This window comes from Rhodnius prolixus, unplaced genomic scaffold (genome assembly GCF_049639745.1).
Source record: "Rhodnius prolixus isolate KJV_2025 unplaced genomic scaffold, Rpr scaffold_2, whole genome shotgun sequence".
NCBI lineage: Eukaryota > Metazoa > Arthropoda > Insecta > Hemiptera > Reduviidae > Rhodnius > Rhodnius prolixus.
In genome coordinates this window covers 62,835,237-62,858,333 of record NW_027411592.1, presented here as the reverse complement: position 1 = coordinate 62,858,333, position 23,097 = coordinate 62,835,237, and the positions used below count along the sequence as shown (strand labels likewise).

Genomic DNA, 23,097 nt, shown 5'->3' with positions numbered 1-23,097 from the left:
TTGCCATATCAATTGGCTCATGCCATGAAATTTTTTCGGATGTTTTGGGTATGAAACGTGTGGCAGCAAAATTTGTTCCAAAATTGTTGAATTTCGAACAAAAACAGCGGAGAATGGAAGTTGCTCAAGAGTCACTCAATGAAGTCGACAACGATGCGGATCTACTGAAACGTGTTATAACAGGTGACGAAACATGGGTTTACGGATATGATGTCGAAACTAAGGCTCAATCGTCCCAGTGGAGGCATTCTGGATCGCCAAGACCGAAAAAGGCTCGACAAGTGCGGTCGAATGTGAAGGTTATGCTCACTGTGTTCTTCGATTTTAATGGCTAGTGCATCATGAATTCTTGCCACAAGGTCAAACAATCAATAAGGAGTACTACCTACAAGTTCAACGCCGTTTGCGTGAAGCAATCCGAAAAAAACGCCCGGATTTGTGGCAAAACAATTCATGGATTTTGCACCACGATAATGCACCTGCTCACACTTCATTGCTTGTTCGTGAATTTTTGGCCAAAAACAAAACTTTAACGATGCCCCAGCCTCCATATTCGCCAGACATGGCTCCATGTGACTTTTTTCTATTTCCAAACATAAAGAGAACATTAAAAGGTCGTCGTTTTACAAGCATAGATGACATTAAAAGCGAATCGCTGAAAGAGCTGAAAGCTATCACAAAGATCGAGTTTCAGAAGTGTTTCGAGGATTGGAAAAAGCGCTGGCACAAGTGTATTGTATGCGAAGGGGACTACTTTGAAGGCGACAATATTAATGTAGATGAATAAATAAATATTTTTTTCAAAAAACGAAAATTCCCGTTACTTTTTGAACACACCTCGTATATGTAATATAAAGTAAATAAGATATGCATAATTTTAGGACAGCTAATTATTCCAGTATTTTACTATAAGTAAAATTAGGGGGACTAAATTAAATTACAATTGAGAAATGAATAATTGTTGTTGAATAATCTACTTGTTATTAACTGTGTGTTATTTGTGCTCACGAATATTTCGGTAAGACGAATTCAAGACTGTAGCCTACTCTAACTTTGTCTTTTTCTACTTTAACATGCATGTACGTATATGTGATTTATCATAATTATAAGAAAAAAATATTATAAATGAAGAGGCCAGCATAAGGGTCTGTGACATCTAATGAATTCTAAAAAATAACTTATTAATGAAAATTAATGCAGTAGAATTACTTAAATATTAATGAAATGTTGGGTACTCGCTGATTTGTGTACCTTTTGGCGATTAATCAACCCTTATACTTAACATTTTAAACTGTAAGTTTTTGTTGAGGAGTTATTAAAGTAATAATAAATTTTCGACTCTTCTTATCCTCTTCTAATAATTTCAGCTGTTTGGTGAGTCCTTGGTAATAGTAGAAGGGAAGTCTCAGTATCGCTGCAGTCATATTTATGTTCGTCAGTTAAGACTCATTCCGCAGGTTTGGAGACCCAGTAATTGGTATAAAAGTGGACGTTTAGCGATTAAGGCAAGAGTTAAGAAGTATGTAATTTAAGTTATCTAGGTCACAGCTGACTGTAAAAACACGATATAGGCGGCACTCTCCGTCCCTAATAATTTTTCTCATTAAATTGACTGTTTTTTTTTTTTTAACTTTAAAAGCCAAACTAAAAACTGTAAAATATAATATAATGCAAACTGTAATACTGACCTCTAAGGATGTAATTCTGGTAATTCTGGTCAGCCTCAGAGCCGACCTTGATAAGGCAGGCCAGTCCATCGTTCTGGACAAACTCGTGCACCAAGTCTTTGTCCTCCTGCAAACGAACCAATACGTCTGAGTTATTCTGGTTTTATTAGTTAGTAATTTCTGAAGGCCGGAAGTAATGTTTGCTTCCGATTACGACCCCTGTTTACTAATTAAACATAGCGACTGACACATTGAGGAACTCTCATCCTGGCTACTGATCAGTGCTGGCTGTTGGACGTAAAACCCGCCTATCCTTAAAGGAAGATACTAGTTTCCTTGTTCTGTAAATGTTACGAGCAGAGAGAGGCTCCTAAGAATGGATGTCGATGCCCAGCACACCGTCTTTGAACGGAAGCCAGAAGAATATCCACTTATTTATCATGCAAACAGTTTTATTATTTTATTTAAAGCGTATCAACATCGGAGGTGGCGCACGGAACTTTTTGCAAAGCACTGTCGGCCTCCGAACAGTAAAAAAAAAAGAAGCCTCTAGGAATGCCGTGGCAAGTAGTGCACTACAATAAAACGGATAATCTGTTTCGGCGACAAGGAACTCCACTTGGTAAGGATTCGAGTCTTAGGGGCGCAGTGAAAAGTAACCTAGATAGCGAATCGATGGTTCCAGACCAATGTTCAGCAGATTGGGTAAATAGCCTTGCAGTTTCTCGCCAGGCAATTCGCGTGCAAAAGCATCTTAATAAATCCCCAAAAGTCATTTTATTTACTGAAGTTGTCTTTAAAAATAAAGCCAAAAGGCATATTTGTGAACTGAAAATCAATCCAACTAGAATCTAGTAAATCGATTTGAAAGGCACAGACGAACATAACCTTAACAGAGGAAAATTATGTAGCTCAAATAGTCCGAAAGGGAAGGGAATTTAAGCTTAGAACTTTAAGCTCTGTACTTGAAATGCCATCAAAGGACAAAATAATTCCCATTGTAGTGAAGAACAGAGCAGGGGAGAAAATGGGCTTCACTGTCCAAAAGCCGATAATACTCTGAAAACGACTTAGACGCCTACAATTAAGGCAACATTTTCAATAAAAAAGAATTAAAATAAAAATACTAACTTGAAATATCTGTTTCAATGAGAATAAAGCTCGTCTTAGATCTCTGCCTTCGGAGTTCAACAATTTTTCTGTAAACAAAAACACTGTTATTATAAATAAACATACGACAAAAAGCAAACAAACTGAAATTACAATATTGCATAATAAAGTTAAACACAATTAATTATAAAATAAATACAATGGTATAAAAAAAAAAAGTTAATTTTTATTTACAAAGAATGCGGAAAATAAATATTGGACTGCTTGTTATTTATTAATTCTCAGTGCACTCACTGGCGGCGCTACATGTTCAATATTCCTCGTACGTAGCGCGTTTTGGAGGACATAAGGGACTTTGTAATCAAGTGAAATTTTATATACTTTTGTAAGTATTTCTGTTTTCTTTAATTTGCTTCAATTTTTAGTTAAGTTCTTGCTTCCGAATATTGTTTTTAATTTGCTAGTAAGCCATCTTTCTGTTTGCTTCCCATATGCCCCAAAATTGGGAAAACTTTTTATCCTGAAATTTTCAAGGATTTTCCTCAGATATCGTTATTATTAAACTATGTTTAACAAACTTTTACTTTCACTTACCAAGAGTGGCGCCCAGTTAACAACAATAGAGTTGATGGATAGGAAATACTATTGCATTCTGTTCTTCTTAATTCATTATATAAATTAAATAATAAGTTCTAGTTCTGTTCGGAACGCATCAAGCAACATTCTCCCTTAACCCGGAACATGTTAATGTTATTCTTATCTATGGTTTTAGCGATTATTATGCTCTCTTTGCTCAAGGGAAGAGGTATACATGGCGGTTTCACCATCGAAGATCAACTAGAGGAGGTGCTTTGCAAGAGCATTCAACCGTCTTAGATAGGAAGCGTTGGCCTGGAAAGCAGTCAGCCCAATAGGAAGGTCGCTCGCTCTGAACTTACACCAAATAGATTTACATAAATTTAGAACCCAGCACTTCGCACCGCTACAGTACTGCAGAACATATAAGTCTTTGCTGAAATTCATGAACAGCCAGTTAGAAACTGCTATCGGTGAGATGAGCTTGCCTTCGAACTAGTGTGAGAGACATTGCCAGCTACATACTTCCCAATTTGAGCAAATTAATTTGAACGGTTTTCTTCTTATTTACTTTATTTCATGAAGGAAATTTAGTAAACTTGTAATTGTTTATTGAAAAAGTTAAATTCATTAAAATAATTCCGTTTGTACAATTAAAGACAACATAAAAAAACTGACATACAGGAATATCATCGCCAAATCGCCTGTTTAGGTTAGGATTTTTTTAAACTTTAAATAAGCAGTTCAGCACTCGAATTTCCGAAACTAAATCGATATTTTTAGTATCGGTTAGATCAAAAACAGATACCGAAGTATATTTTTCGTTAAAGTTTATCATTTTATTTTTAATTTTTTTACAAAAATAAAGAAACTAGCTTCCTCCAGGACCTTCTACCAGGATTCTTTTACCAATGCACACAATATTTTTTGGATTTGTTGTGACCCAATGGATATCGATTGCTGAAGTTGTGATGTTCAACAGTGGACTTTCTGTACTCCCTTATCCAAATTTTGTAGAAATCACATTTTCAACTTCACAGGACCTCCAAAACTTTGTATCTTAGTTGAAAACTCTGAAGAGTAAATCTGTGTGAGGATTCCTTCAACTAGGAATAAGGAAATGCAATAACCACTCAGTACGCAGGCCTAGTTGAAAATGGCAGAGGTAGGTAGGTAAGTACATTACCACATAATATGTAAATATTACTTATTTACGTATTTACATTGCTGGTTATTTACAAAGAAGGTTATTCCGAGGTAAAAGAGAAAAAAGTGCCCTAACCAGCAGCAATTAGATAATACAGTATGTACTTAGTGCGGCAATCCAGTAAACTGGATCTATTAGCAACGGCCACCTTGAACTGGAGGTGAAGTGCACCAACTTTATTATGTAATCTCGGTCAGGGTAGCCACCACATACACAATACTATGGTGTCACTACTACCAACTGTTATCACATTATGTAAGCATTTGCAGTAAATTTACTACGAACAAATATGCAATAAGAAACTATTTATAATAAAAAAGGAAAACCCTGATTAGTCTCTTCCACTGGACAAGTGGAAGTATTGCGATCGCTTCAAGTTTTCTAAATCACGTTTTCACCGGAAATGTTCGTGTTTAGGTCTCCAGAGTCACAGAAAATGATCAGTTTGTTCTCAACATAAGAAAAATCGTAGGAAAAGAAAATATAATGCTTGATTTCGGGACTTCCAGAAGAAACAGGAAGTTATGGGTCAATGTCCAAACCAGAAGCCAAACTAAGCGATTTTGTTTCTACTTTTTGAGTTTTTTTTTTTTTCTAAAATAGCTCCAATGAATTTCTTTAAAGTTCGCACACAATTGAATCTACAAATCTTGTTTCAAAACATTTTTGAAGAAAAATTCCATTAAGGCATTTCTGGTGAAGAGAATGGTTAGGCTTCCCTCTTCAGCTCCATTTTGACGTAAGTATGATCATAACCACTAATACCGGAAACTGGCCTCGACAATGAACCCCAAACTTCGTGAACAGATCATATTGGAAATATTGAGGTCTGAATTCTGGGGAAGTGAGAAGATCAGCTTCTTGGTTTTATAGAATTTTCCCATAACGGTGTACTGGCTGAATCGTTCATTATTGCTCAGATTGGAAATTATCCATCATTGATATACCAATCTAATCTTCAACTACATGTTTATCCAATATTGGTACGGAAATCAGTTTTCATTTAAAGGTAATCCGCCATATTAACACAACAGTTTCCCCTGACCTATACCAAAGCTGTTTTTGGTTTTTCCATCTTTTTCCCTAAAAAATCGTAGAAATCTGCCTTATTCTCTTTTTACCTAAAGCATGGATGACATAAATATAATAAATATGTTAACAATAAAATAGTTATTTTAATGAAAAAAAAATTATTGCATAATCTGATAGTTTATCAAATACCTACGGGAGAAAAATTAGTAAAAAAAATCTAAACTATATTTTTCTATGAAATAATTAGTGTTAAAAAATTATCCAATCAGAATGCAGAAGTGGAGGTGTAAAATGTGGGCGTTTGGGTCGGCCAATCAGAAGATAGAACTTTCATGGTGACCACACCCACAGCCATAACCTCTCCTCCTCCTACTAGGACTGCAATGGCTACTAGTTGAAAAGTGCAACCTTTTAAGCTCATAAATAGTTGTAAACTATAAAAATAATCTAGAAAAACTATTCATAGTTTTTTTTTACCTATTTTACGAAAATTCTACCAATGGTCAGTTGAGGGATAATTAACATTTTATAATTATGTTTCACAGCCCTAACGACAACCTAGAGCTCCCATAAGCTTTAGCTTGGCCAAATTAAATAAATCTATTAACTCACAAGACTTTTTCTCTACGAAAAATGATAAATTGGTACATTCCAATTGGCTGATGTTATCAATAAGCTTGCTGTAGGATCTGATATTGGAACGTAACCATACATCAAAGCTGAACTGTGAATGCGATTTTTCTCTAACAAAATGGATATTTCCAGGGAAAACTGGAAACTGGAATTTTCCACTTCACTTTCTTTACTTCGCGCAGTAAGAGAAAATGAGCGAAGATAATAACTTCTTATCCTTTATCGACGAATAACACTCTAAAGAATGTGTTGTATCCTAAATGAAATGAATAGTATTTAATTATACTAAACCAAGCCCTGGCCGTGGAAAAATTCTGGGTACGCCACTGACCAGTATTGTTCATATAACGTACATACACATACGTATGAAATATAACTAAAGACAACAGATCGCAACAGCATAAACAGTCATGCATTGCTTTGACAAAACTATTTACAAGTCACGTTGTATATAACTCGACGATATAGTAACAATAGTGTAGTTCAACCCTTTCGGAGTCTAATAAAATATCAACTCATTACAATGGAAAAGTATGATTTACAATGTAGAAGTAGGAGTTACATCTAAACAATAAACGGACAGTATGGGTAACTTCAGCCATTGTCCAGCACTGTAGCGCTTTCTGGTAGTCGCCCAGTCAATTTATGATTTATGTTTTAAAAATGCTATTATAACAACCGACAACATTTATGCTAGGTACCTAGGTTCTCTCAGTTGTGCGCTGCATTGTTTGGCTGACTATTAGTAATATCATAAAAACAGATCCTCTGGTTTACGGCCAACCCAGCTGTACTCAAACACAACGTTCTGCTGAAATGTAGTTTCTATATAAGAGATAAACAATGTTTTGGCCAACCGATAGTTTACTTGGTTAAATAGTTTAAAAAAAAATTTGTGTGAACAGTTAGACGACTTTCTTTTACTGCACCTTACGTAAGTAAATTTTCTTTAAACATGGAGTTAATACTAAAAAAAATAGTTGACTTCAATATTATGTCTGATGTTCGCTACAATAAAATGGTACAGTTTTAAGAAAGCGTGTTGCCGCCACAGAATTTTCATAAGAATTTTGGTTGGCCAATCTGTACAAATAAAGATTGGTAAAGGTGATAAGAGTAGTATAATATTCTGGAGTAGTACATTAGAGAGAGTTTAGCGTCACCTGGCACTGCAAACGTTAAACAAACGTACCCTTGGAAAAACATTCTGAACAGATAATACGAATAGAATTACACAGCAATAATGAGAAATTGGAAATAAAGGAATCAGACAAATTTGAAGGGGCAAGTCCACCGGAAGTACAGGAGAAAAGGAGATGCCAGCACGTCAGCAACTATCTTCCATCCGTCGACTGAAATCCAGGATCAATGAAGAGTTGTCTTTTGCTCCAATATCTTGTTAATGCTAATTTCCAGTGAGGGAAGAAGAGGTGCCATCCTAACACGACCAACTTGTCGAAAAGTAACAATATATTTGATAGCTCTACATGATTGCAATTACTCTATCAAGTAAACCAAGAAAATCATCTCTCAGAACTTGCAGTACCACTTCTATTGACTTAAAGCACATTCTTCGCGACTAATTATTATTTCCTAAAATATCATTACATCGAAGTACAGTTCTTAGTACACGAAGATTAGTGGAATTAGTTGGTAGTGGATGAACCTTACTGAGGCTGGCATCGTGAAATGTCCCTTCACTTAGTGTTTTGATGTTACTCAAAATATGATGACTGTCTTTAAACAACTCGATGTATTTGCAAGATCAAAAGCGTTCATTTCTCTCTCCAGTCAGTGGACACGAAAATCTCTGCAATAAAGTGTACAAACATTTAATCCAGGCGGGGAGTAGGGAAAGAAAACCTGCAGAAATTAGAAAGGAAATTGGTAGGAAAGGTGGACGTCAGGCTACAGGAGTAACGTTCTCTGGCGGAGAGGCAGATAGATGGCAGTGTCAGGGCGGCCAGCAAGAAGTGCTCTGATCACGACTTCACGAAGTAAACACACAGAGAGTTACGTCATCGCTGTACAGGACGGACAAACAACAGCACAAAGGAATAGAAAAGAGTTTGCCTCTCATGGAACATCTCTTTCTAAAGGAAGAAACGTAGTTTTGCGTTTTTTTTTTGTTTTTTTGCCAAAACAAGACACAAGAGAAATCTTAAGCACAACTGTGATCCCTGACATTCAGCTCGGAGGCTGCTAAATCACATCTCTTTCTCTCAATCCGATTGGCGTACAAATAAATTTACTTTCTCTAATAAAGGAATAAAGTACCTTACTCGGAAGTGCCACTTACTGAACTGAACGTATTCATAAGATGTCCTCAAAAAATCGACTACCTTAATTTTCTTTACACTTGACGTTGGTTAAACACAAACACACAAATCTGCTAAATTTTCCCACGAGAATTCGATTAACGGCACTAAAAAAGCGCGATTAGTCACTTCTGTGTTTACCATCATCACCCAATAACCTACCAACTGTACATAACCTTATACCTTTCACAGTTAAGCTTTAAAGAATATCTTCTTCCGAATTCTTTTGTGTGTTCATTGTTTATTTACTTTGTAACTAAAAGAAGAAAAAAAAATCTACCTTTTTTTTCAGGTGTTTTTCCACTTAACAATATAAACGGCCAACAATATCTTGGAACAACTTTGAAGCAATCTTCATTCGATTTAAAACAGCTGTTTTCTGAGGGAACAAACTGACGAAATGTTTTAAAAATAAAAGCAACAACAAACAACGATCTTCCAAATGCGTTTTTTTTTTTTGTAGAGAGGCATTTTTCCAGTAAATTACTTGAAATTAGTAGATATTACACTGGCAATGGAATCTACACACTTACCGATTATTGTGTGAACCCTCACTGACAACTGCGTTCGAAGGACGATCGAATTTTTTCGACTGTAACAGAGAAAATACACAAAGCAGGTTAGTGAGGTGAATATTGAACACAATTGGTAAGAATATCTAAATTAAGAGTTCTGAAACTCCGTGTATAGTTATAATAATAATAGTAGTAGTAGTAATAAGGGAAGGGATTAGCTATGCGGTTAGCGTACTGGACTCCCACACGGAGGTCTCGGGTTCGAATCCAGCTGCTGACCCTTAGATTTTCTCTTCCTAGGAGCTTCTTACAGCTCACTGTCCAGTGATGGACAGTGTTGTCTGTAACGAGAGAACACTGTCCGGAGGCCGGCAGTGCACTGAAAAAAGCTCCGGGCGCCAATAACCTTAGATGTTGACGCGCCTTAAATCATTCAAAAAAAAAATAGTAATAGTAATAATAATGATAGTAATAATAGGCGCCACGGTAGCCGAGCGGTTAGAGGCGAGACCTGCGAAGCTAATATGTATAGTTGGTTTAGTAGGTTCAATTCCCGGTGTCTAGACCTTGGATTTTATTTAATGGTTAATATGAGAAATTTACAGTAAAGTATGTTAGGCGGTTAAGAGACTAGACCCGCAATGCTAAGATGTATTGTTGGTTTAGTAGGTTCGATTCCCCAGTTTTAGGCCTTGGATTTTATTTAATGGTTAATATGAGAAATTTATAGTAAAGTATGTTAGGCGGTTAAGAGACTAGACCCGCAATGCTAAGATGTATTGTTGGTTTAGTAGGTTCGATTCCCCAGGTCTAGGCCTTGGATTTTATTTAATGGTTAATATGAGAAATTTGCAGTAAAGTATGTTTGCTAGCCGCCTCCGTCCACGACACCTAATTGGTAGTCTGGACGTTAAGCTCCGCCTGAAAAAATAGGCGATTACTTTACTTTTACATATACAGTAGTACATACAATATTTAAATCAGCCGAAGCTGTGTCCACCCTTGGATGATGACTTCAGTGAGGGACTTAGAGTACCTGATTTCAGTTGGAAAATGTCACAAGAAAAAAAAATGAAGCAGGAAAAATTAAGTTACAGAACTGAAGATCAGGATAAAGTTGGCCGTAAGACTAAGTACCATTGGCTGCAACACTCTTGCCCAAGTGTCCTCCAAATCAGGACCTTTTTTTTCTGTTGGGTCACTCGTCGGTCCACTCAATCCTGCAAGTCTATTCCTTTTATTTGGTACATTTTCTTCCCCGGAATAACTCTTCCAGTGACTTTTCCGAAAACAAAGTTTTACAAGACAATTTTATTACGTAAAGTGCGAATAAGAGTAAATCGTGTGACTGTTCACCAAAAACTTTTTCACAGAAAATGAAATGCTACCAAATACAGTGCTGCCAATTAATAGCGGGTACAAAGTATTTTTTCCGATTGCTTATCATCTGACTTCTAGAAAGAGACCAAATTTTGGGATTCTGTTTACGGAATTTTTTACTGGCCACGGTAGAAATGTAGACATCTTATTTCTTTGTGAAAACACAATTCTTAGAACTTCTACAACTTTTTACAGGAAATAGAAGATAAGCCAACAATTAGCCAGGAATAAGGTGAAATAGAGCTAGCTGTCAGAGCAGGTTAAAGCTAAAAGAAGGTTAATTATCTTGAAAACAGTTTACTCGCTTTACAATGCTTTAGTAGACTTGATCCTATTAACCTAATCATGCGTAACTGACATAATGAACTAATCGTGAACAGGTTTTCTTTCCTAACCATTAGCGGAAGTGAAACAAAAGACCAATGAGCATAAAAAGAAAGACCGAAGAAAGCAGAGCGGACAGAGTTGGTCAGAAAGAAACCAGAAGCAGAATTTAAAAAGCCGTCACAGATAAAGAGAAAGATACCGATCAAGGTATACGGCCGAACACAAAGGCTAGTTGACTGAAACTAGATTAAACTTGGTGATTCAAGAAGGTTGCATTTTTTCTAAATATAAGTGTAAACTTTGAATGATGACTTGAAGGTAGTGAGAGAATCACTTGGAACTCCTGCTGACTGGAGAAGCCAAGCGCGTTGTCCAGGGTAAAGCGATGGACAAGTAAATGTGCATCCAAATAGTTCGTGTTTTTTAATTTCCTCTTACTTAAGGTCGTCCAGAGTTTCGAATTTGATATTCCATCGGAGGTCTTCTGATCCGGAAAAGTGTTTTCCACAAATTACCCTCTCTCACTACTCTAAGTTGTGTACCCACCGCAACTAAAAAAAACGCTCAGGTACACCCAGAGGAAGCCACAATCAGGTTTTAGTCAAAATCGATAAACCGGAAGTACCTCTATTCAGAGTCTTTTTTTACGCTTTTTTTTAAATTTCGGCACGAAAATGATGATTTACTTTAAATTTAGCATAATAATTCAGTAGGTACCTAAATGGAACATCCCTCTAATATTATGTCGATTTATAAATATTCGTTTTAGGGCAGCTTGCGGTGAGGTAGGTAGGAGTGGGCTTCTTAATTAACAGTTTCTATCTCTCTCTTCTCTGCTCCTAACAAAATGGCTCCGAACTGGATGAGACCCAAATGTTCGGAGTTGGAAGAGAATTGTGCTCAGACCTTGAGCAGTCTTGTGAGTGTCCACACCAGATCTGTTTTGCTCACTCCGACTAACCGGGAAACTGAGACACAGTCGTCTAGAAAGTAAGTCATTTAGCTGGTGGAAGGGATGCTTGTTGAGGTCGCACTGAGTACTTAGATCTGTCTGGTAACTCTCTGGCCTTATTATTATCTACGAATATATTCCCCATTCTAAAATGGACGAAGAACCTGTCCAGTATTGCAAATAATGTAACATTTTCATTAATTAACGTCACATGATCTGCAGAAGTTGCTGGTCGTCTGTTATCTGCAGTCCCGTCACAGAATAGTTGGACAGCCGGTCTGTGGCTAATTAAGGACAGCCTACACCGGACAGCAGTCGGCGATCACTTGCTACCAGCTACTGGAGATCTTTCCATGAAATACTCCATCTGGGGCTGGCTGCAATCTGCTGAGACCACTCACACGACTTCCTCTTACCGCAAATTAGGTAAATTAAATTCTCTTGAACCTTCAATTTGTACTAAGAAGCAGTTTCTTAAATATTACACATGTTCAATTAATAGAATACTTTTTATAAGGGAGGGATACTAAAAACTACGATTGAGTGATGTTACTTCCGGTCTATTCAAACTCGAAATTTCGGTTACTTTAATAAGCCCTTCACTGAAGTAGCACTTCCTAGATAGACCCAACAATCATCCCCACCTCTTCCAGCAGTGCCCTTTATCAACCTCAACCAATCCCAACCTAATATTCTTAAATCAAGAATTTAATTGGTCCTTAGTTAATCATAATGAAGACAAATCAAAAATACGATTAGACAGGAAATGTCTTGTTTAGTTTAACATTGATGGAAACGAAGTTTACAAATTGATAACACTTCTTCCATTTCCTCTCAACTAATCAAGACAATCAAGAGTGAAATGATTGTTCTTGAACTCATAACCAACAATTAGTCTGGAAATATTCCCATGGGGGTGGGGGGTGGCAGTGATGTTAAAGGACCGGAAATAAGTAAGCGGCAGCCACGCGTGTAAAGGAATGTCCACATGTAAAAGAAGGCAGGAGCGTACCCAGGGCACCTGAAGTACTTCTTCTAATTTCTATCCTCATTCTGTGTAATTGGAGACTTTGTTCACAGAGCGCGACAGCTGCTCGTCCCTCCAGTCTGTAACTTCGCCAACCAGTCTGCCCACTTCCGCTTGTTCAATCATTAGGAAAATCATTAGTTTCTGATTTTGCTTTGTTTTTTTTTTTTTTAAGAAAAAGCTGGTACTTTTACTTTTTATCTTTGATTATTATGTTTAGACAAGCGATTCTTTAAAATCGAGAGTCAAGAAATAACATCAAGACAAGCAGCGAATCAGGCAGTGAAGAAAAATAGGACTTCCATCACATGTAAGAAAGTCCTCGTTGTCCAGTACTACATTCTGTCGAGTTTCAAGGTACCCACACGAAATGCAGGTCACCTGATTAGAGTCTTAGATAACCCTTCGTGGGTATGAACACTCGTAACTCAAATCGAAAATTCAGTTCAGACTTTTGTATTTCGTCTGAGCAACGCATAATATCTGGGCAACTTAGCGCGCAAAGTCCCTCTACCGGAAGTACCACTTTAAAGATTGTTTTTCTTCCGAGATTGTAGAGATTTTCCTGAAGCAGGCTCCAATAATTTTCTCATAACTTTGTGTAGATTGTTTTTCTGGAAAATCATTTTTGATGGGTGGGGGTACGCTTTCCTCTTAAATTTTGAATCATACCGTGAAATCAGCATTCGGGCACAGGAAGTGCCTCCCACTTGATTGAACCCGATTTTTTCTGTTCGAAAAATTGATCCAATGATTTTTTTTTAACGGCACAGATTTTAAAAGAAGTAAATATGTTCCAACATTATGGTTTGGTAAATGGTTAGAAGTTTGAGAATAGAAGATTTTTGGACGTTATTCCGGTTGGAAATTCAATTTCAAATAATTGACATGATTACAATGCCTTCTATCCCTGGAAGCTGTAATAATAATCTGATCAGGGGCGGGTGTTGGTCTAGCGGTTACGAGCGGGATTTGTAAGTGGGAGATCCCCGGATCGAATCCCGCGTATTACTACTTTTTTATTTGTTAGAAAAAAATGGTTTATAGTAGAGTATGAGCTTCCGCCCCCGTCCACGACACCTAGCTGGTAGTTGGACGTTAAACTCCTTCTGAATTAATACGACAATTACTTTGCTGATATAATACGTAATATAAATGTAGGGCTTGCTGGGAACACTTGGTTCCTTCGTCCCCTGAAGATGCGTCTGGAACTCATGCTATCCATCTGACTGTAGCTTAAAGCTATTGTTGCTAAGAGAAGCTAGTAGCTTTTCAAAGAGAAGATGGACTTGGAAGCAATTAATGAACTCCTTGCAATATTTCATTGAAGCGTGCGCTAGGAGAACTCCCATTATGACGTAATAAACCGGACGGCTTCAGCGCTACCTTATTCTTCCCATCTTCCTTTCTGTAAATTCATTCACTCGCCTCCACATAGCTTTAATTAAAAGTGGGAAGAAATAAAAATAAATAGAATGGAAGCCCGTGTCTTTCTTATGGTGCTGAAGTTAGTAACCAGTGAGAAGGTAACAAGATGGAGTGCTGGCTATCTAGTGAGCAGAGGTCAGCTGTGGCGTGTAATTGAGCGGGCTGGTTGGCTGCTTACAGATCCTCAGCCCACAACAGATGCGCAGACTGCAAGTCCACCAACACATAGCCAATACAAAAAAATAAAATACGTGTCGACACACAGTGGGGGTAAGTACGATTTCCTGACCTTCTTGTAAACTGCATTTGTGTGCAATTAATACTGGAAGGTTCTCTTCTTTCTTTCTTTTATGGTTAGCATACGCCTGCTTTATTTATTTATAATTACCATTTCTTTCTTTATACCTCGCCTTGCAGCATTGCATATGTATAGAATACGACGAACAGGAGTTCACATCTTGTCTCAATTGGATTAAATTCCGAAGGGGTCAGTCTACGTTATTGCGTCAATCAGTGCCTGAAGAAGTACCCACTGCTTGAAGCTCTTCCTGTACCAGCTGTAGAAGACTGAAGAAGGGCTCCAGATTAAAACCGGAAAAGTAAATGTTTTCCTTCCAAGATGACCAAAAATGAAAGAAAGGAAAGGACATTTGAAGAATTACGAAGGAGAAGAGGCTAGCCTATGTACTCTTTAAGAAGTTAAAAGTGCAGGAGAGGGGCTGTGGTCACGAGTTTCTCTTACATTAATACAATTCATCACTGAATGATTTCCGGAAGATTTTCCGCTATTATGGGGTTCTAGATAATTCATGGTGATGTTGGGAAAGAGCAGAGACGAGAAGCACCACTTTATAAAATGGCAGAATTACCCACTTCCGGGGACAATTTCCACTAAAGTCTTTCAAGCATTTGAGCGCAGAATTAGCACAGAACTGCGAAATATAGTGACTGAAAGTGCTATTGATTCACTAGTGACTGAAAGTGCTATTGATTCACTAGTGACTGAAAGCGCTATTGATTCATTAGTGACTGAAAGCGCTATTGTTTCACTAGTGACTGAAAACGCTATTGTTTCACTAGTGACTGAAGGCCCCATTGATTCACTAGTGACTGAAAGTGCTATTGATTCACTAGTGACTGAAAGTGCTGTTGATTCACTAGTGACTGAAAGCCCTAATTGATTCACTAGTGATTGAAAGAGCTATTGATTCACTAGTGACTAAAAGTTGAAATGCCTTCACCAAATTTGGGTTAATAGTTGGGCCAATTAGAATTACGTTTGAAAGGAAATGAATGTCTTGAACTTGACCCTTGATGAGTTAAACAGACAGAAAATGGACGGAATAAGTGACCTACTCTAGGTCAATATTACTAAGTAAATATTTCGTAAACGAATGTACAGATGATGATGATGATGATTCAGGAATGCAAACAAAGCTGTTGGAAAGTATCACCTGAATGACAACAATGACGCAGTTTGTTTGTCTCAACAAACAGGAAGTAGTAATGTTGTCACAACTGCCACCATAACCAGACCGTTTACAAACTTTGGTGAGAAAACAAACATTCTCCTATACTGGTTACTAACAAATGTATTTTTTTTAAAAAATTGGCTTCGACATACTCACACAACTTTAACTTATTGTAGAAGGAAGCAAGTCATCAAGTACCCCCTCATTTCCCCACAAAATCCGCCTCCTCTCCGCAAAAAAAAAAGTTCCTTCAAAATCCTCTAAAGTGATCTAACGCTTAAAAAAAGGGGGGCAACTACCCGGAAGTGCCCTCAATAGAATTTGCTCGGAAAAAATGTTTCTTATAAAAGTTGTAGGTAGAATCAATCACCTGTGGCCAATATCGAGTTACCACGAAAAGTTGGAGAGATTATTCACAAGATAATATACACTAAAAATTGATTCTGTCAAATGGAGTCCCAACTGACTGACATAGTTCGAAAGATTATTGCCGTCCAGTGGAAGCACTGGAAACAAATATAAAATTCTCTTACTAGTACAGTAAAAACTTACTTGCATTTAGAGCCTGACATGCTCGCAAAACCCAAACTGTTGTGCGCTAACCTTGCCAAAACTAGTTAGTAATTCTGGGTTCACCAATAATAAATAGAAAGCTCTTATCGCATTCCCTCCTTCAAAACAGGAAATAAAAACAATTCTAGAAAACCATTGCCCTAGGATTTAGAAAATCCTATTACTCAACCAGCGTAATATTTATAAAATCTCAAAAAAAAAATCGGTTAATGCATAGAAAATATTAAAATTCAGATTGGTTAATGGTGACCAGATTAACTGCCTTCCCAGAAGTAGGCTCTGTCAGCGGATTTCCCCATCATCAATAAATCGCCTACTGTTTCTGATAACATTATCTTGAATTATTTGAAAGAAAGGGGCACCCGTCAATTGTGATCGACAGCCACAGTTGAATGCATGAACCGTCGGCCAGGAGGAGAGCTCTCTTATAGTTAGGAAGATCTGTTATCAGAATTTCGGTTGTCCGGACATTTGTTTAGGTTAGACTAGGGGGGGGGGAAGTTCTGAGATCCAGGGCCAGTGCAGTCGAAAGGGCACATCCCTTTCTGGGATGTGCTACATCCCCCTTCTTTGGGGGATTCTGCAACGTTCTCCCACTTTGCATTTGACCGAACATTTTTTTGACCTTGCTAGATAGCATTTTGAACGTTCACCGGTTAGGGCTGTTACTGTTGTGATTACTACCTAGGTTATCATTCCTTGGTAAGTTACGCACAAGTTAAGGGGGTTTTCAGGGGGTGCAACATCATCGTAAACATCCTCCTTCTAGAATTACCTTTCCCTCTTTCTATCTAACCACGTCTTCACCATGCAGTCTCCTGAAGTAGTAGCAGCGACTAGATTAGAGTTTAGATTTTTATTATGGGATGCAGCTTGCTAGGGCTGCTGTGGGAGATCCTTAGGGCGATAGTTGAACGGAAGAGAATTGGGTGCGAACAATGAAGTCGCTCCCAGTTTCGAAGAGACCTGACAGCTGTACTGCAGAGCACTCCTTCCTCCATACAAGTTCTTTGGAGTTTACTTTGAAGATCATATCGCAAAAAAATCAATAGTGGGTAAGTCCCTTGGACTTTGTAAAGAGGGGAAAAACTTTTATCTTTTAGACATTCAGGAAGATGGCTCCAAAAGCCTCTTTGGCCTTGGGGAATGGTAGCACAGATCTCTTGCTCTCGAAAGACTTTTGGCCCAAAACTGGCAACCCAGACCAGAATCTCTGTTGCCCCAGAAGTATGAGCAAAGACAACTTGCCTCCCACTTCCGCCGAGCATCTTTTTACGAAAAATTAAATAACTTGCACACACACATACACAACATAGCCGAGCACAAATAAACTCTCCCCCTCCCGCTCACCCCATCTATCTATCTCTCTCCCTCTGAAGTTATGTTTATTAATAAGTTAGTAATTTTGCTGACAAAAAATAACTTTTTTTGCGCAACTTTGTGAAATTATAGAATAAACATCAAGCAAGCAATGAGGTAAGAAGAGCTCTATTTAATGGAATGGCGATGTTTCCGCAAGGTTATAACTACGCCAACTCTTAGCTTTACGCCCACAATTTTGTCACTTATAAATAACATAAATATGTAATGCCCTAGTCTAGATATTTATAAGGCTGTTCCTTAATCTCCAATATTTATCTCCTACAGTGACCAATAAAAACAAAGATGGCGTACATAGACATGTTGATTTAATTTTCCCCCAGCAGGAAATAGAAAATGTATGTTTTCTAAGTATGTATTTATCGTAGCAAGGCTACGTTAGTCCAAGCATTGAAAAAATATATTTTAAGATTAAAGTATTAAAGTTTAAAAATATGAAATTAAAAATATTTCGTGTTTAAAGTAAAAAGAGGTATGAATATAATTACATAACTAAAAAAATTCATCTGACCTATTTTTAAGATTTAAAGAGTCTTTATTAAGACTAGCATTTCACAAATAAGGCAAACATGTCCAAAAATGTAATGTGCGCGCAATGACGAGGAGTTCCTTGGATGGCACTTCCGGGCATTCCATAGGGAACTCACTTCTTCCGGTACTACCAATTCCTCGTACTGGAAGTACTGTAATTTTTTACAGGAAATCCATCTTTCTTTTGAATTAAAAAATTAAATAAAATCTTGTGGGTGACCATTCACACGATTTCCGCTCAAACCAGATCTTAAAGGATGTGCATGTTCGTCAAACTCGTTATTTTAAAAAGCATATAATTATGTGCATATAACCTCCCAGCAATATAAGCCTACTGCTCCCTAAAACTGCGATAAACCGAATTTTCCTCGAACAATATTTGCAACATAAGTTTAACTACAAGGTGAATGCAAGGTCATTACTAGGTTAAAAAAAAAAGCAAACACCACGCAAGAGGGTCCTGGAGGAACTGCGGGTTCGGATTGATTGCCGTTTAGTCCAAGTCAGGGACTAAGAACAGAAATGTCAACCCGGTCAGAAACTGGCGATTACACTCTACTAGTCGCCTCGATTATCTGCAGTAGTGGACACGAATGCTGTTGAAAGTCTTAGTGAAGCTGCAGGAAGGAAACTAAGAGCTCTTGTCTCAATCTAATGCGAAGGGAATACTGTTTCAGTTGCTTGGTCCCCCGGGTCACTCTGGGATTCCGGGTAACGAACTTGCTGATGAAACAGCAAATGAAGGAGCTGCGATGATAACAATGACTCCTCAGCCCATTATCCCTGTATCCTATCGACGTTATAGAACAGAGGTGGAGCAGAGGATTTTGAAGGAACATCGGAAACGGGCTGACTGCCGCCAGGGCTAAGGAATTCCTTGGCCTGTCAAAAAACGGCTATAGTTGGTTTTGGTAGTTATAGCTGGTTTCCGCCAGTTGGTTCAGGTGTTGTTGAGCGGACACGCGCATTTAGCGTATCATCTTTTCAAATGCGCCCTTACCCAGTCGCCAATTGGCGCTGGCTGTGGTGGAGTCCAATGAGACTGTGCAACACTTTGTAGTGGTGTGTCCCCGTTTATTCTGAAAACTAGATTTCTCGTCTTCGGGGAGGTTAAATGTTTCCCATCCCGGAGATTGTGGTATCCTGGTAATCTTTACCAGAACTTTCTAGGTTTATTCCAGTGCACTGGGGGCGATTGAGTCGCCATGCTCCCTAGTGTGCTGTTGCTACTTTATTAGTTTACTGTATTGGCATCTGGCAATCTTTAGTCGGATTTGTTGTTTTAAAGCCTCTGTATCTCTGATGAGATGAGGGGTGGGCGGGGAACAATGGGCATTTTGGATTGCCTGCGTGCCTTTCCCCTTTTTTTGGTGGAACCGCCCTTCTAATACAATCTACAATGCGAAGGGACTTGCGCCGCTTACTGGAACAAGTCCGCTAAGGTACCATCGTCTTATTATCTCTGACTTAGGGGGACTAGTCTCCAAAGTTAAATGGAACATAGTGCACAGAATCGAATTCGACTTGATTCCTTACCTGTTTGCCTCTGATTACGCGGTCTGAGTTTTCGTCTAAGCTGTAACGTCTTCTCTACAATGACGTTTTCATCAAATCTTCCTAGACTCCTGGAGTTAGTAATATAGGAAGCTGAATCATTGGTTATACGTAAGAGAGTTTCGACTTCAAAACAGTAATAATGGCGGCACGTTCGTGTGTGTGTGTGTGTCTGTCGTGTGACTTTTTTTATTATAAAACAGACCGCAATCAACCATGGGCAGCTTGATTAGGAACAATTTCACCTGGTAGACTATTTCTAACTACACCATTATCTCTATAATATAAGACCGGCCGATTAGACATACAATTAGATGGAATCAAGGCAGCTGTGCAGCAGTTAATAGAAGATAAGCGTTGTTCAGTTTCTTTTTTTTTTCCTTAGTAGTTATTTATCTGGAAGGCTGTGGGCTTGCGATTCGCCAGTGTTCGCGCCAGTTCGTTCTGATCCAGTTTCCGGACCAGCGCACTCTCTGTGCGGCCGCTGTTCACCCCCGCACGTTTCTCGTCCCGTCAAGGTCGTCCAGTCCATTAGATCGAGATTAAAAATCTCTATATATCTATATATATAAAAATGGAGAAGAGAAAATAAATAATCTCCATGGTGATTGCTTATCCTTTTGTAAAAGAAAGGAAGTGAGGATATCCATAAAAAGATGGAACACAAAAATTAAAGGAAACCTGGAAAGTATTTACTTACACCTACTTAGATGACTCCTTTCAAGACCATAGCTTGAATTTATTGATCACATTTTCTCAAAACTAAGAATTCCTACTAAGAAAAGATAATTACCTTCAATAAACCCATGTTTACTACAATTAAAAATGAACTTGTTACGGAAAGCGTGACGACACATCCTGTAAGAATCTTACAAAAATGATTAGATTAGATGGCTTCAGAAGGTTGTGGGTGGGGGGAATTCGCTCGAAAAGAAAAGGCATCCGAGCAAGGCGGAAGATGGACGATGTTCAGTAAGTAATGGCCGCAAAGAAATTTATTAGGGCGACTGGAGATAAAAAAAAAAATGGCAACTGAAGATTTTAAGGAGAATTGAGTACATGAAGCACTCTATATCCAAATAAATGAATCTCAGATAATCCAAGTTATTCCTTATTTTGCGACAGAGCGTGTGCCTTTCAGGACCTAGGTTTATCAACCAGGAGATCTTGATGACGTCATTATTATTATTATTATAGCTAAATATGGCTTATCTAGTCATTGTGCGTGTTACAGTTTGACGTCAGGCGGGCGGGCGGGAAGCGACATGACCGCACTCTCGTGGGAATCTACCAGCAAATATGCTGGCCTCACCAAAAATAGCAGTGCTGCCAATTCACTACTCGCAAGAATTTGTATTCTTATTGTCTGCAATTATTTACAAACATGTATATTGGTATTATTTTCATGTTTGTTCAAAACATTGTTCATCATAATTACTGCATCTAACCATCTAAGGGAACAGAAAGATGTGGCTCAAAAAAAAGGAGTTATTCGTGTACGGAAATATTGCGCAACAATCCGAAGACAACTAAGTACTTCCGCCTTAGCTATTTTTAACATTGTCAAGAATTAAAAATAAGAAATATAACCTGCAATAAAGTAAACAGCAATTGCTACAGTATTTCTTTAGAGATAAATTAGAATAACATTAAACTGATAATTGTTGAGCACACAACTTGATAAGCTAATTTTAAACATGACATCAAAAAAAAAGCGTTCACACATCGATATCAGTGTCCCCTTCCTTGTAGCTGAGAAAACATTTTCCGCAATTCAGATAGAATTTTCTACCGGAAAATGGGAAAATTAATAGGATGAAAAAATAACTGCCAGTTTTCAGTCGTGATGCATTTATACTGCCAAGCTTTCGACCCCTTGGGGCTAGGCCATCTTCAGGGCTGTGGAACATGTTTACAGATTGTTAACAATGGTTCTATTAAAATGAATATGTATAATATAACGAAATTTACAAAAATTATTTACCTAGTTTAGAAAGTAATATTTTTACATTACAGGGTTGGTGCGTCTTCTGTCTTGTCTGTTCATGAACTACGTGTGATCTAGTGATGGGCTATTTGAGCGGACTCGTTCCATTGGAACGAGTCCGATGGTGGAACGAGTTGATTCAAATCCCTATTTTTAAAAAAAGTGATTCCGCCCCGCCCCAAAAAATTTAGGCAAATAAAAATGAAAATGAGGCAGCAGAAGGTTTGGAACGATTAAACATAAGAACAAATGTCACGCAATTTATTATATTATTATATCATTAAATGTTAGCTTTCCCAGTTAATAACAAAACTATATTTCTTTAACACACATTGAGTACTATCCCTAATTTCCAATTGCTCTGATAAATATAAAATTAACAACGTAATACAAATATTAACACAAAAATAGGCTAGTCAAATATAAATTAAAGCAATGCAGTTTTGTCATTATCTAGCTTGACCACTAGAAGACTGGAGTTAACTTACTTCAAGAGTATTCAAGGTAGAGAAACGGAAATGGGTAGGAAATTATTCCATAAAAATTCTAACCCTTCAAAATTATAATTACTCATAATATTTATTTACTAAGAATTGAATATCAAGCTTTTAAAATATTATCTTATTGTTTTACAAAAAGAAAAAGCTGTGTGCTTAATCTTAAACTTAGCGCTGGACACTTACTCTCATCTTCATTGGCGTAAGTTTGAACGTGTACATGTCAGCTAGACGGTCAAAGTAAAACTGGGCCAAAATTTAGTATTACCTAACTGGTTTACTTAGTGTAGTATCCCTCCCACTCTATCACCTATTTCACAAACATTCATCGATTAAAAATATTTTTTAGTTAAATATTCGTTTCATTGGAATACAAAAAACATTATAACGCTTTCTTAAGATGATTTGAATTTTTAAAATTTGTTTTTGTCCATTACTCTTATAAAATACGAAGAATTTCAAATAAAATATAATATACAAACACAGAATTATCTAGTGTGCAGGTGGAGTCAGTCGTAGTTACCATGACAACGGAACCGTTAAACGACTCCGGCCCAGCTCTAGCATTTTCATTGGTTAAATCCACTGGAGTTGGTGGAGTCGAATCCGGAGTGATTTAAATCCTTTTGAAACCGGACTCGTTCCATTTTTTCGTTCACTGAATCTAGCCAATAGAAATTGCTGGAGCTGGAACCGGAGTTGTTTAACGGTTCCATTGCTATGGTAACGAGGACTGACTCCACCTACACACTAGATCATTGTGTTTGTATATTATATTTTATTTGAAATTCTTCGTATTTTATAAGAGTAATGGACAAAAACAAATTTTAAAAATTAAAATCATCTTAAGAAAGCGTTATAATGTTTTTTGTATTCAAATAAAACGAATATTTAACTAAAAATTATTTCCAATCGATGAATGTTTGTGAAA

At 37.6% G+C, this 23,097-nt stretch overlaps 1 protein-coding gene across 10 annotated transcripts in view; it reads right to left on the bottom strand.

Annotated features, from left to right (window-relative positions):
* Positions 1–23,097, bottom strand: part of Fhos (Formin homology 2 domain containing) — a 138,924-nt gene that overhangs the window by 17,322 nt on the left and 98,505 nt on the right. For all 10 annotated transcript variants that reach the window (XR_012455946.1, XR_012455947.1, XM_074120235.1 and 7 more), the window contains 3 exons: positions 9,077–9,135; positions 2,799–2,866; positions 1,689–1,794 (listed from right to left, as the gene is read on the bottom strand). Coding sequence is in view for 8 of the 10 variants with exons in the window: in XM_074120235.1 (XP_073976336.1) it covers positions 1,689–1,794; positions 2,799–2,866; positions 9,077–9,135 (233 nt within the window). In the remaining 2 variants the exon portion in view is untranslated. The remainder of the gene's footprint in view (positions 1–1,688; positions 1,795–2,798; positions 2,867–9,076; positions 9,136–23,097) is intronic.